The sequence below is a fragment of the Nanorana parkeri genome, unplaced genomic scaffold (assembly GCF_000935625.1).
Source record: "Nanorana parkeri isolate BGI_ZX_2015 unplaced genomic scaffold, ASM93562v1 scaffold130, whole genome shotgun sequence".
Classification (NCBI taxonomy): Eukaryota; Metazoa; Chordata; class Amphibia; order Anura; family Dicroglossidae; genus Nanorana; species Nanorana parkeri.
In genome coordinates this window covers 770650-786411 of record NW_017306398.1, presented here as the reverse complement: position 1 = coordinate 786411, position 15762 = coordinate 770650, and the positions used below count along the sequence as shown (strand labels likewise).

The 15762-nt window shown below is 42.1% G+C and overlaps 1 protein-coding gene across 1 annotated transcript; it reads left to right on the top strand.

Moving 5' to 3' along the window:
* Nucleotides 1-244: 244 nt before the first annotated feature.
* On the top strand, nucleotides 245-5789 carry LOC108784888 (trypsin-like). The gene is made up of 5 exons (XM_018553822.1): nucleotides 245-290; nucleotides 1821-1974; nucleotides 3123-3376; nucleotides 4521-4657; nucleotides 5640-5789. Exons 1-5 carry the CDS (start codon nucleotides 251-253, stop codon nucleotides 5787-5789), a joined length of 735 nt encoding a protein of 244 aa, XP_018409324.1. The 5' UTR covers nucleotides 245-250.
* The last annotated feature ends 9973 nt before the right edge of the window (nucleotides 5790-15762 follow it).

Genomic DNA, 15762 nt, shown 5'->3' with positions numbered 1-15762 from the left:
TACTGTATTTTTGCTTGGTTAAAGTTTCACAGTCAAGGTTCCAAATATCTGTAAAATAGTTTTAAATAGGTTTCTAAATCTTGAGTCCTTGACAAGCCACATTTCACGTGTTCAGTGTCCCACCTGGTTATTCATTTGTGCATTGATTACTTATCAAATACTAGGAAAAGGTCAGGTCAAAATATCTAATTTTTAGGTATAAATACCCGGAGCTAACACAGCTTACTCACTCCGGACCATCATCACCATCATGAAGTTCCTTCTGCTCTGTATGCTCCTCGGAGCTGTTGGTGAGTCCACCTACTGATATACTTTATTTCTTGGTATCCTGCCTTATTATATCCTATCCTTTCATATCAAAATTTATATTGAAAGAAACGTTGAAACGTATTGAAAGTAGGGATGCACAGATACCAAATACCGTACTTGGTACAAGTACAAGTACTGATACTTTTCCAGCTCCAAGATTAGACTAGAGAAAAACTCAAAAGTTAGGAGGCAGCTGTCATTTTTAAGGAGCATTGGCTACGGAACTCCTGGGATTTTTGCATACCTGTTTTAATATATGATTTGTTATATATTTATATATTAGGGATGTACCAATACCATTTTTTCCAGACCGGGTACAAGTACCGATACTTGTCCAGGTACTCACAGATACCAATTACTGATACCCTTTTCTTTAGTGTCATGTGACAGTTTTTCTTAAACAATACATGCTAATGATATCAGGACTGGTGGAGCGCCAGGGCCTGGTCGCAGCAGCAACCCTGGTAGTTGTCCTGAAAATGCCAAGTATAGGCACAGATACAAATACTGGTAAACTGAACATCCCTAATTGAAAGAAATGTAATAAGGTTGAAAAGACACAAACATCTGTAAGATTCTTGTTAAAAAAGCACACATTTAAGTACACGTTAGACAAACACTTGATGAGGCAGATGCCAATATACCTTCATAGTGGAGGAAAGGGATACCTTCTTCACCTTGCAAATGGCAGTCACTTTCCTGAACGCTAGAGATTCTGAAATTGGTTTGCCAATTTCATAATTAGAGATTATTTTGTCACCGATTTGAAAAAAGCTGCCTTGAAGACATTGTTTTAAAGAGCTACTTCAATAGATAAAACCAAGCAATGTGTACTGCTATTGCGACAGGTAAAGAGAAAAATGATCATTTACTACAAGGTGTATGTATAGCCCAAACTTTTTATTTTGGATAGAGAAGGCAAAGTTTTAAAACCTCTATGAAACCCCCCCCCCCCTCTCCCCAAAGTAAGGGACACTTCCCTCTTAGACAGGTGTCACCAGAACAGGTGGAAGATGTAACACTTGTTCTGGTGCCAACTATACAAATGTCTCCCTTTGCTTTCTGTTTTGGTGATGATGGTCATGAGGACAAATACAGAGGACAATAAATATATGTCAGAGAGTCTTTATCTTCTCTGCTCTATACAAAACTGAAACAAATAGTTATGCCTTTATGTACATACCTGAGTTGTATGTCATCTTCTCACATGTGAATATTTGGTGCTATACAACTGTTGAGAGACACCAAGATTAGTAATATCTGCCCTGCATATTACTCCAACTTAGAAACTGGTGCTCTCAAATCACTGACTTTCTAAAAATCAAACCTATTTCAATGCCCGGATGAAAAATAGAAACCCAAAGATCATTGATGCAAGCTACCAAGGAACCTTTTAGATAGTTTTGTTCTTTTTTTATACCTGGCAAACTCTTAACTTTATTGCACAATTTATGGACTCTATGGTATATTTTAGAACTCATTTGATATACTTTGACTTCTTTCCTCCTCAGCTGCTTTTGAGGAAGATGATAAGATTGTTGGAGGCTACACCTGTGCCGCTTACTCTCAGCCCTGGCAGGTATCTCTGAACTCCGGCTACCACTTCTGCGGTGGCTCCCTGCTCAACAGCTTGTGGGTGATCTCTGCTGCTCACTGCTACAAGGCGTAAGTTTCTCAAACTTGCAAAACAAATTCAACACAATGCTTTTTCTTAGTTATAAATGGTTGGTTATGAATTAGTTATTATCTAGTACCCACACAGTGCATCTGTAGCTGCATGCCATTAGGTGTCGTTGTTTGTGCTTAATTAGCCAGTTAATTCTTTATGCTATATTTTTCAATTTTATGCATCTCAAAGAAGTCCCTGTGAGTAAGCCCAGTGCAGCCACTGGCATGCTTCTCATTCATAACAACATCACATTCACAGACAATGTGGGGGGTGGGACATGTTTTCCTGAAATCCTCTTCTAGTCTGGGGCCTGTATTACCACTCTGTGGCCTTACAGCTTCTACAGAGGGAATTTCTGAAAAGTAATTGACACTGATAACAGACAAAGAACACAGGGATGAAAAAGAAACCCTACCTTATACAGATACTGACTGGCTGCAGCTCAGCTCACAATACAACAATATCACCTACAGCACAGTATACAGTACAGAAAGATTCTTTATTTGTTTTACTATGTAGCAGTCACAAGCCACAAATATAATTTAAAAAAATCTTTTACCTCCTGAGTCAGCTTAATGGTCCCTAATTTACATCTCACACGCTCCCCCTTCCAGTCACTGCTGCTCACAGTTGGAGGGTTTCAGCAGCACAGTCAGATCTGCCAATCCAGAAAGCAGTGGGCAGGACTAGGTGTGGCCAGGTGGTGATTGACAAGCCACAGGCTAGTGAATCAGCAGTGACAATGCTGATAGCCAAGCCCCCTGCAACATCTCCTCCCACTGTAGTGTAAGCAGGCTCATCCTACCTATGGCAGTTCTGCTCTGCATTCAGGGGCAGTGCAGCATGATTGCCACCCCATCACAGGAAGCTGCATTAGGTGGACCTCACTGGCAGGATCAACAGGTATTTGTGAGACTTTTCGGGGTTACCAAGGTGAAAAAGATAAGTGCATCTACACTTACAATTAAGTACTGCAGCACATTTTTCAAAAGAGGCCATAGTTCTACTTTAAGTAAACCCTTAGAAATCGCAATTCTGACTTATATAGACTGACCCTAACCAATCTGTTTGCGAACATTCTACAATATATTGGGGAACAGATATGTATGCAAATATGTCAACGTCCTCATTTGTAATTATCCAGGAGCATGCAGGTCAGACTGGGAGAGCACAACATCTTCACCTCTGAGGGCACCGAGCAGTTCATCAACTCCGCCAGAGTCATCAGACACGCCAGCTACAACTCCAGAACTCTGGACAACGACATCATGTTGGTCAAGCTGGCCTCTGCCGCCACCCTCAACTCCTACGTCAGAGCCGTATCTATGCCCTCTGGCTGCCCTGCCGCCGGAACCAACTGCGTGATCTCTGGATGGGGCAACACTCTCAGCAGTGGAAGTAAGTAGAAGGAAAATGAACAGGCAGATTTGTAGTCTAAGTTTACAAAGGGGGACTTTATTCCCAGCAATGCTCCGAGCTCATTGGCAAGTGTCAGTAGGTAGAGTTTTAGAAAATGTTCCAGTTGTAAAAACAATTATAAAATTGAACTTTATTGTGTTTCCAGGTATAGTTTAATGTAAGGCACATTAACACATTAGCATTCGCACATTAACACATTAGCAATAAGGACATAACATTAGGGCTGGACACCTGTAAGGTCATAATAGTTCTCACATATAACACTACTTAAGATCCTAAAATATTCTATAGCGTGTATTTATAAAAAAATTGCAGAGCCGTTCTTCTCTCTTTTCAGGTCAAATGTAATAATTCACAAGATTAGAGTGAATCAGGAATATACATCATTATGACTGTTAGATGGAGCTGCGGATCATAGGATATAAATACTTATGTATCATTTATTTTTATACTTATAATTCTATGATCCCCAGCTCCATCTAGGATTTTTTTATCAATGTTTTTATTTTTTGTGTTTTTTTATTTATTTGTTTTCAACTGTCTAAAGTTCAGTTTTAATTATATATCGTTTTATTGTTCATACAAAATATTCATACATTAAAAAAGTATATAACAAAGCATCAACATACACATATCTCATTTACATATAAGTTTGACTTCTCATCGTCACCACAACTTACAAAGTCCCACACTATATATTTAATTCTTACATACATATGTTAATATAACCCCCCAAATTTCCTCACTTTGCCATTTCCATTTGCTTAATTCCCCCATACTGTCTATTGGAGGGAAATGGAGGCTACAGAATTTTTCATTTCCCATTTACCTTAACTCACTCATCTCATACCAAAAAAAACAAAAACAAAAAAAAAACCCAATGTCTGATTGTATAATTTTTCACTTTTTTTCCTCCCTTCTCCTCATATATTATTCTTCCTTTCCAACATATTTCTACTCCTTCCACCTAATCTCATAGGAATTGCTGCAGTGTTCTAGTTGTTAAAAAATCTAAAGTTTAGTTTTATACATTACTACCTGTATGAACAACCAGACTTGTAGATGCCTCTTCTTTGTAACAACATTACAGAATATTAAGGGACATTTGTTTTTTATCTTGTAGCCAACATGCCTAGCCTCCTGCAGTGCGTGAACGCCCCCGTCCTGACCGCTGCCCAGTGTAGCAACGCCTACCCCGGTGAGATCACCAACAACATGGTCTGCGTCGGTTTCCTGGAGGGTGGCAAAGACTCCTGCCAGGTAATACTTTACTATTTTACACTTTTATGTAAAATGTCTTACTATCTAAATTGCTTTAAGACAATGCCTCACACACGGCTAGAATCCACAGCTGAATTGCCTTATGTATAGAAACTCTCATTGCTGCCATACAATTATAAAGGAATGCACAAAAACATTCTCCTTGAGATCCATCAACCCCGGCTGTGCTATTTGGCCACATAGTTAACGTGTAACACTTTTTTTTAAAGTCCGGTAATACAAAACTGTTCTTGTTCCTGAGTTTTTGTAACATTTAACAATAAGAATGGTTGTTTTTTTTTAAATATATCCATTTGTAGGCATGTATGAGGTTACCAATGGTCTTTAGTTGTTATACTAGTGCTGCCTTGCTGTTCAGGGAGACTTGTTTTTTTTTTAGTAGTATTATTTGCTTGCATTCCCTTCCTGTCAAAGTTGGGGTGTCATGATGAGCCTCATCTCCTGCCTGGGGTTGGTGCTAGTAACAGCTGATCAGAAAACTGTCATGCAACATGAGTGTTGTAAGGATTACATGAATGAAAACTAAAGTATTGGTTAATTGACAGTTTTATCATCCTCCAGTGGCCCATACAGAGTGTCAATGATCAGAAATGTGATATAGGAAAAGACGGGTCAGCCTCTATGGAGGCCTTAGAGCCAGACACCAAGCTCACATTTAAACTGTGGCAGGGAGAGATTATATGAGAATAACAGCACACACAGCTATTCAGGTTCTAACAAATGTCATTCTTGATTGGATATCTTGCTTAGCCTCCTTGATCATTTAGGTCTATCTTTTCGCCTTCTGTATCTCTGCAGGTTGAGATAAATTGATGCAATTGATTTCCTTGCCTCGTAGACATAGAATCCATCTAAATAGCATTTGAAAACAAAATGTTATCGTTTCATATAAAAGCGCACTCTTTATATGTAAATTGAGGAAACAAAACATGTTTTTTAATCATCTCTTTTACAATTTCAGGGAGACTCCGGTGGACCCGTGGTCTGCAATGGACAGCTCCAGGGTATTGTCTCCTGGGGATATGGTTGTGCCCTGAGAAACTACCCCGGTGTCTACACCAAGGTCTGCAACTACAACGCCTGGGTCTCCAGCACCGTGGCTGCCAACTAAATACCGGTCTGTTCATGTCATCTAGTACACAGCTGTATAGTTGGTGAATAAACTATTACAAACAACTGAAATGTTTTGTGTGTTATATTACAAATCATCTGCTGCAATATTCCATCTAAAACACTGTTAAAATTTTGACATACAATCTGATAGGCATAAAATTCATCACTGAACAATATTTGATACAAAAGTGATTCAAATACTTATTGATCATTCTAACAATACATACATGAAAGCTGTTTTATCTGCCAAAGAATTTGTATTTATGTCCATCAATTCTTAAGATCTACACCACTCTGCCACACAGCACAGCATTTTCAGACAGGGCAGGAGAACTCTGCTGCAGTAAAATAACACTTACATGTCTTGTCCCTCAACCAGCCTGAGACTGAACAGTGAGAGGACAAGCGGCAGACTGGTGACATCGCCTCTCTGTTACTCTAGTCTGAGCTTTGTTGTACATCACATGGCACTGGTGTTACATTACCACGGCTCCAAGTTTCATTCTCAGTATTTTTCAGATGTTGGGGGTTATACTGCACCACCCCTGTGTTTTTTTTTAAAAGTAGTATCAAACTCTTAGGGGGATATTCACTTAACTGCCAAAGGTAGCCGAGTGAATAACAGAGCCGAAGCGAACAGAGTCAAACAACATTCGGCTATTCACTCCGGCTGAGTACGGCTCTGCATGTTCGAGTTGAAGGGCAGAAGGAGTTCGACTCAGCCGATCCAACATCTGGATCGGCTGAGCCTAAGCTTCGGCAGCTCACTAGCTGACGTTCGCCCCTATTCTCAGTGAATAGCGGTACCTCCGAGGTAGCGAGCAGAATAGAATAAAACATAAATGAATATAAAAAAAAAAGTTTACAAATTATTTTTAAAAATGTAAAAAAAATAAATAGGAAAATGAAAAAAAGTTAAGAAAATAAGAAAGAAAATATTAATAAACATGTTTAAAGAAAAGAAAAAAAAAAAGATGCATGCCAACCCAAACGCACGAGACATACTCCCGCCGCATAGTGAAGCATCTGACAGATGCCGGCAAAATAAAAACATTTAGGTGGAGCTAACGGTGACAGCTATCTCCACCCAACCGTTTCCTATTGGCCGGCACCATCCAGAGTCTTCTAGCAGGTCCCGGACAATAACTAACAACGCGGCGGAGCCGGCCATGATGTCACTCAGAGCTCAGGCAGCCGAAGTGAGCCGAAGGATCAGCCAAAGCTACGGCTGGATCCTTCGGCTCCATACTGAATAACCCTCTTAAACTGTTTTCAGTAATGAATCCAGATCAAACAAATATACATTGCCCTGCAAAGTATTTCTTTAAATTTTTGCCCAAACTCTTACGGTCATCATGTTTCCAAACAGCTCCAACTCTTTTAGCTCCACTTGCTTCAACTTCCTGTCAAGGACAGGATCACAAAGAACAACCCAGTCTCCAGCAGCTGTCCATCTATTAACTTGGAGAAGGGAGGAGGAAGTAGGAGAGTTGCTTGCTCTGCTGTGTCTGTATGTTTGTGAATACTTTACCTTACCTTGCTGCAGTCCTTACCGAACATCCCTTGTAATGGGGAGGAGCTTGCAGTGACTGAGGATGGCGCCGCAAATATCAGCAAAAGGTAGAAAAGTCACCACCACACCAGAATCTTTTTAGGATAGCAGTATGTTCATTTATGTGAACTTCCTTGTCATATAAACAAACACTTTCGGGGGCAGGGTCCCTTTATGAGGTCAATGCTAAGCCTGATGAAGGGACCCTGTGAGGCCCTGAAAGCGCTTGTTTATACAGTATGACAAGGAACGTAAAATAAATGAACATTCTGGTATCCTAAAAGTATTCTGGTGTGCTGGTTACTTTTCTACCTTTTGCTGTATGTTTGTGGAGATACACGCAGCTTACAAGCACACACAAGGGTGTCTCCATAAGACCTAACAAATGAAAGGAGCCCCCATAAACAGAATAGCAGGACCAGTGCTCACGGGGCCAGCTGATTCTGCAGTAAAGTAAACCTTTTTAAACATCCACCATTGTAACAGATTTATTCAGCATTTAAAATATGGATGGAGCTCCATCACAGTACAGTAGCCTACACCGGATCCCAGGCTGAGGTTCTCGGATATAGGGAGACTGGGTGGATCTTAAAAAAAGTACAAAAAGAAAAAAATGTTGGGAGTGTGTATGTGTGTGCATGAGATTGTGTCTGTGGTTGTGTGTGTCTGTCAATGTTTTTGAGGGCCCATTCACACTAGTGCATTGCTTTAATCGCACTGTAGAACGCAACCTCACCTACCACGCGTTCTGGTGTGAGAAGTGCATTGCATTACCATTAATTTGAATGGCACCCCAAACGTACCCCCCACCCACAGTTCTATTGCCCGCATCGGAACATGCAGTACTGCAATGCCGTGTGTTCCATTGCAGTGCAACTTGGGTCATGATGTAATGACCAAGGAAAAAAGTGGGTCCTCAGGTTACACAGGTTGAGAACCAATGATCTAGATGGTACCAATGTCCATCAAAACTACACAAATTCCTACCTGAGATACCGAACACATGCTGGCGCTGTCTCTCTGAAGTGGGTACCATGCTACATATATGGTGGGACTGCCCTAAACTGCGCTCCTACTGGGACTCAGGCTTCGATATATACCAAAAAGTCACAACCTCATCGCCCCCCCCCCGAACCCCCATGTAGCTCTTCTATCAATACTTCCTGGATCTTTCTCCTCTATTAAGAAGGACATATTAAGATTCTTCCTCGCTGCAGCCAGGACGATCATTCCTAGACATTGGAAATCTGAATCGGTTCCCTCCACACAGGAATGGATTTCAGAACTCAATACCTTGATGCATATGGAGGAGCTGACGGCTCATCTTTGCAACCGTTATCCTCAGTTCTCAGCCATATGGACCCCCTGGATGCTATATGAAGACGACGCCTAATGTCAAGTAACGTTTTTCGTCATATAGATGCAACCTTCCTTACCCCATGGATGGGTGATGGCATAGGCATCCTTTCCCCCCGAGTGTCCCTGACTCATGACCTTCATCCGCAACTTTTCAGACCCCCCCTCTCTTCTCTTCCTTTCTTTTTCTCACTGCTTCTCTTTTTCATCTCACCTTCTGTTTTCTCTTCTTGTAATGTGTTACTTATTTTTCACCAAGTAGATACCTCTGTTTACAGATTATGGGGTTTTGTGCTATGATAAAGCATTGATCACTAGTTACTGCCCCTTTGACAGCCTCATATGCCCTAACGGTGATCGACTTGCCCATCCTATACTTACTAATTCCCCACTGTTTCAAACCCACTTTGATATGTCTTACTGTAATTTTGTCCTCTTATGCGCAATGTAACACACCAAATGTACTTGTTTGTACACTGTTTGTACACTGAATGTGTATGATAAAACTTAATAAAACTCTTAATCTTTAAAAAACCTTTTGACTTTAATATTACTTGAGGCTTAGCAATACTTTAAAGTTGGCGGAAACCCAATCGCTAAATTTTAACATAATTTGAAAAAGTTGTTTTCATTATATTTCTTTCTGCTATGTGTTCATCTATCAGCGCAAGATTCCGCAGCCGGATGTAAATAGAACTTCGACACCTGATATCAGTTACCAGCCTGAAAGGTGGCCCATAATCGGTATCAATTCTGAAAAAAATATATCGGTCGACCCCTAGTACAATCAAACTGGAACAGGAAAGGGCCTTCCCCAAACTGCTACCTGTTACAGTTCAGCTACAGCTGCTTGAAGTTCCACAAGCATGTGTGGTCCTCTTACCCTCTTACCCCCTCGGTTCCACAGACATGCAGGGCTATTTTGTTGCTTGTAGCCCTAAAGGCATGTGCTCTGCTCCTTCCTTATTGCTGTACTGGTCTAGCTGCTTTAGGTGTCACTGCATCTCACCTGCCGTTTAATAAAGCTTACTTTATGACCTGTTCCTGCTTAGCCTCCCAAATTTGATTCCTACTTAAGCTGTGCTAAGACTAGCACTCTTAGCCTGAGCAATGGTGTACTCCAAGCCCTAGGTCCCTGTTCCCCTGTTTAGAATTCCTAGTATATCATTGTGTTTCAAAAGTATTTCCTAGTTTTGCTGAGTCTCTTTATTCCAGAGTGTTCCTTGTTTCATTTCCTGTGATCCCACTGTACTCCACGGACCCGTGCTCTCCTGTGATCCCATGAGCACCTGTGTGTTCCCCGTGCTCTCCAGTCAACTTCCAGCGACCCTGCAACTGTATGTTCACTGTGTTTTCCAGTCACCTTCCAGTGATCTTGCACCTGTGTATTCACTGTGTTCTCCCGTCATCTTCCAGTGACCCTGCACCTGTGTGTTCCCTGTGCTTCCCTGTCAGCTCCCAGTCACTCTGCACCTGTGTGTTCCCCGTGTTCAATAGTCTGCTTCCAGTGCCCCTGCTCCTGTGTGTTCACTGTGTTCTCCAGTTCGCTTCCAGTGACCCTGCTCCTGTGTGTTCCTTGTGCACTACATGCAGTTAATTATTTTTTTTATGATTTTTTCTCTGCTGTTTCCATGTAGTGTAGTGTTCCACTATTGATGATTTTGAAGACTGCAATAAGGTCTCCTCGTAATCGCCTCTTTTCTAAGGTGAATACGTTTAATTGTTGAAGGTGGTCTTCATAACTTAGGCCTTTTATTCATTTAATTAATTTTGTAGCCCTTCGCTAAACTCTCTCCAGCTCGAGGATGTCTTTCCTGAGTGTTGGTGACCAAAACTGCACCGCATACTCAAGATGAGGCCGAACCAATGATTTATAAAGTGGAAGTATTACTTTTTTATCCCCTGCTGTAATCCCTCTTTTAATGCACGTCAGTATCCAGTTTGCTCTGCTGGCTGCTTCTTTGCATTGCATACTATTGCCAAATCTGTATTCTATGAGCACCCCCAGGTCTTTTTCCATGTCAGACTTTCCTAATGTAGCCCCCCACCCCCGATAGTAGTTTGCATAACCTTACATTTTTCAACATTAAATCGCATTTGCCATCTTGTAGCCCAGGCCTCAATTTTATCAAGGTCCTGTTGAAGTGCAGTTATCTCCGGTTCGGAATTTACTGCCCTACATAGTTTTATATTGTGCGCAAAAAACGAAATCAAACTTTCTAGTTCATTCTCTATGTCGTGGATGAATAAGATGAACAGGATCGGTCCAAGGACTGAACCCTGGGGCACCCAGCTCACAGCCTTTGCCCAATTCGAAAATTACTAATTTATTATTTCCCTGTGATTCCATTCTTGTAGCCAATTTTACACCCACGTACATACAGTTTCATCCAACCCGATAGACCTTGGTTTATGAAGTAAATCTACAACTGCCTAAGCCGCCACCTAGCTGATAGCAACCTTCTTGACCCCTTACAGTCTGGCTTGGCCCCATAACACTCCACTGAAACTGTCTTCCTAAAACTAATAACTTAGTGACTCCTAAAAATGATGGCCACTACTCCTCACTCTTGCTATAAGATTTTTCTGCTGCTTTTGACACAGTTGACCACCCGACCCTCCTCAAAAAACTCCACTCACTTGTCCTCCAAGACTCTGCTCTCTCATGGTTTTCCTCCAACTAAGCGCTCCTTTAATGTCACCTACAAATCTACCTCTTCCTCTTTCTGTAGGGGTCCCCCAAGGCGTTGTCCTCAGACCCCTTCTTTTCTCTATCTACACCTCCTCCCTTGGTCAGTTGATATCCTTGCATGGCTTCCAATACCATCTGTATGCTTATGACACACAAATGTATCTTTCTACTCCACAACTAACACCATCCTTGCACATTTACTAACTGACATATCAGTCTGCATGTCACACCACTTCTTAAAACTCAAACTTTAAAAAATTGAGCTCATGATTCCCACTGTGCACCTTTCCCCAACGTTTCCATTGAGATTGATAGCACAACTATCCCTCCCTCCCCCACGCCAAGGTGCTAGGTATAATCCTCCGCTCATCTTTCAGCCCCACATCCACTCACTATCCAAATCCTGCCTCCTTAACCTCTGTAACAACTCCAAAATATGCCCCTTACTAACTGATAAAACCACAAAGCTATTCATCCACTCACTTATTATCTTTCATCTTGACTATTGCAGCTCACTGGCCTACCTAAACACAGGCTATTCCCCTTCAATCTATCATCAATACTGCTGCCAGACTCATGCACCTAACCAACCGCTCAGTGTCTGCAACCCTTCCCTGCCAAGCCCTCCACTGGGTTTCATCCCTCCTACCTCCTCTGCCATTCCCTCCTCTGTCTTCATATCACCCAAAGAACACATTTGAAAATATTAACAACCACTTACAAAGCAATCCACAACTCTGCCCCCGGCTATATCTCCAACCTTGTCTCAAAATGTTACCCTAACCGTTCTCTCCGCTCTTCTGAGGACCTCCTGCTCTCTAGTTCCTTCATCAACTCCTCCTTTTCTCACCTCCAAGACTTCTCTAGACTTGAATTGCCTACCCCAGCCTGTCTGGCTATATCCTATTCTGTCTGCCTGAAGGAGATCTCTAAAGACTCATCTCTTCAGGGAAGCCTATGTGTCGGGTCCCGGTCCGAGTGGCTCCAGGTCGGGTGCCGGTCCGAGGGACGTACAATGTCCCAGTACGAGCCAGTGTGAGCGGACGCACACGGAGGGGACATCCCGGCAGTATCACTGGGCCGCGCAGGCGCAGACGCCCTGTGACCCGGCGGGATCCGCCCCGCACGGCGTGACGTCATTACACTGGCGTGCGCGGGTGACGTCATCACGGCAGCGCACGCGCAGTACACGCCTTCAGCCTATTTAAAGCCCCACAGGGCTTTAGATCATTGCTGTGTGATTTTCAGCCAGCACCAGTCGTCTGTTGATCTTGCTCCTGTTTGATACCTGTGACCTGGCTTCCTCCCTGACTATTCTCCTGGATTACCCTTCTGTACCTTGTTGCCTGCCTCCTACTGACCCGGCTTGCCTCTTGACTCTCCATTGGATTCCGCCTTGTACTTCGCTGCCCGCCTGTTACCAACCCGGCTTGTCTGACCTCTCTATTTGCCTTCTAGGATCCTGCACGGCTGCCTATCCTGCCTGCACACTACCTGTTGCTGACACCTGGTATCCTGATCCGGCACCCGTGCACCCCCTGCCTGACACACACTGTCTCCAACCCAGTGCTCATCAGACAGGGTTGCAAGGGAGGTCCTCCTCATCATCTCGGGCCCACACCGCGGACCGAACACTATGCGACCTCTACCTAGCTGCTGAACATTTACTTTCTCAACAACTCTTTTGTAACTGTAACTGTAACATCTTCTTTATATTGTAATGCACTGAGCAAAATGTTGATGCTGTATAAATCCTGCAGAGTAATAATAATAATAATTATTATTATTATCATCATAATAATAATAATAATAACATTGCACTGTTTACTTTTTTCACAAGTGACATTTCATCACATTCAATGGTCACAGCATGGTGTGAGGCAGTTGTACTGCTTAGCATTCCATTGCACTGAAAAAAGTACTGCTTGCAATATTTTTTCTCAGTGCCCACCACCGCGACATGATGAGGGGAACTGTGCCCATTCATGACAAGGAAAATTGCCTTGTCTTGTGTTGGGGCTGCGCTGTGCAGCTCTTCTGGTGGCAATGGTCCCTTGTGGTTGAAACCATTAGAAACGTTTCAGTCTTTTCTCTAGGCCAGAGAAGCAGCTCTATCCAGGAGGAGACTAATTGCTTCGATTTCTCTTTTTTTCTTTCTTCTTCACCCTCCTTCTTCCTTCCATTATGCCAAAATTATCTCCAGCACACATGATTGGTATGGCAAATGCAGGATAAAAGCATCAGAAACAGATTTCAAATGACCAGGTCTATAGAGTGATTCCCAACACCAGGGACTTTTTGCAACACACAATATGGTTTTTAACTGATAAAGATGAAAGATAGAGGGATTGATTTACTAAAGGCAAATAGGCTGTTCAATTTGCATGGGAATTTGCACTTTGCAGGGAAGGTTCCACTTTGTTTAATTCATTAAGTAAAGGTCTGCTGACTTCCCTAACCCAACTATGTGCAAGAAAAAATACTGTTCTTTTTTATTTTCCTCTTGCACATGATTGGGTATTCTTTGCAAAGTCAACTTTCACTACTTTCATCAAGTTAATGGAAATGTCCCCCCCCGTAAAGTGCAAATTCCCTTGCAAAGGGAACAGCCTATTTGTCTTTAGAAAATCAACCACACGGAGTACACTAAAATTGGTTTAAAATTGTTTCAGTCCACTTACAGTCAAAGCTTATTTTGTTAGTTCTGGAATTGGACAGTTGGGACGAGATAAAAGTTCTGCCAGGTTTTTATTTGTGTTCTGGAAGTGATGCACAATCTCTCTGTTGGGGACATGAACTGTAACAAACAACTTTTTTCAGTACTATGGGGGAACATTAGAAGCTTTGTCAATAATTATGTATAACTGTTGGTGGGCTTTTTTTGTGCCTCATATCGGCCTATCTCCCGATATAAGTGTATGTTATTGCAAACGCTGCATGAAGCAGGTCAAACGCACCTGTTAATGAATCCCGAAAAAGTATTTATTTCAGGTATTTATATAGCACTGACAATTTACGCAGCACTTTACATCAGTCCCTACCCTCAAGGAGCTTACAGTCTAAGGTTCCTATCTCACATGCATACATAGTGGACCAACTTAGAGAGGAGCCAATGAACCTACCAGCATCTCTTTGGAGTGTGGAGGGAAACCAGAGTATCTGGAGGAAACTCACACAAGCACAGGGAGAACATGTATACTCCAGGATTTGAACCAGGGACTCTTAGTGCTGCAAGGCAGAAGTGCTAACCATTACGCCACTGTGCTTCCCCAGCAGAAAATGCTCAGAAGCATCTCAATCTGATGTAAATAGCAGAATACATTTAACCACTAAGGCCCATTGACACTATTACTGTCTTTGCCTCTCTGTCTCAGTTACCGTCAGCCACCCTTATTGCTTCTTCTGCAGACTCAGTCTACCCAATGGATTTCACTAAAAGCTTGAAAGTAGTATTTCTTCTATACAGGTTTATACAAATCTAAAAATAGGCTAGTACTAGATCTTTAAAAGGTGTGTTTGGGGTTTCAGCTCAACGACATAAAATATGTTTTTGTTAGCACATCAGTAAAATGATGGTTAAAATAAAAACAAAGAACTTAATGGTCTATTCACAAAGCTGCCGAGGGCAGCCGAGTGAATGACCGATCAGAAGTGAAGTGAGCCGAACACTGTTCGGCTATTCACTTCAGGCTGGTACGGCTGATTTCAGCCGTATATCGGCTGAAATCAGCCGTACATCGGCTTGCTTCGTGTGGCTTCGAAACAGCCGAACATGCTCAGCATGTTCGGCTGATTTCGACTGAGCCGCTCGGCCGTGATCGGGAGCTGTACGGGCTATTGTGAATAGCCCGTACAGCACCCCCTCGGTTCTCCTGAACCGAAGGGGTCCTGGTGCCGAAGCTAGCCGAAGGATCGGCCAAAGCTACGGCCAGATCCTTCGGCAGCTTTGTGAATAGACCCCATAAAGTCATTTCTGAGGTTAGAGTAAAAATTATAAGCTATGTGATTTTGATACTTTTTAAAGATAGTTTTAAAAAAAATGGTTTGCATAACATGGTAAAAAAACTGAATGTATACAGGTGCTCATAGTGGTAAATTGCATAAAATATTATTTACAACGCCTTGAACATAAATGTATTTTTGCTGGGTTAAAGTTTGACAGTCAAGGTTCCAAGTATCTGTAAAATAGTTTTAAATAGGTTTCTAAACCTTGAGTCGTTGACAAGCCACCTTTCACGTGTTCAGTGTCCCACCTGGTTATTCATTTGTACATTGATTACTTATCAAACACAAGGCAAAGGTTAGGTTAAAATATCAAATTTTTAGGTATAAATACCAGGAGCTAACACAGCTTACTCACTCTGGATCATC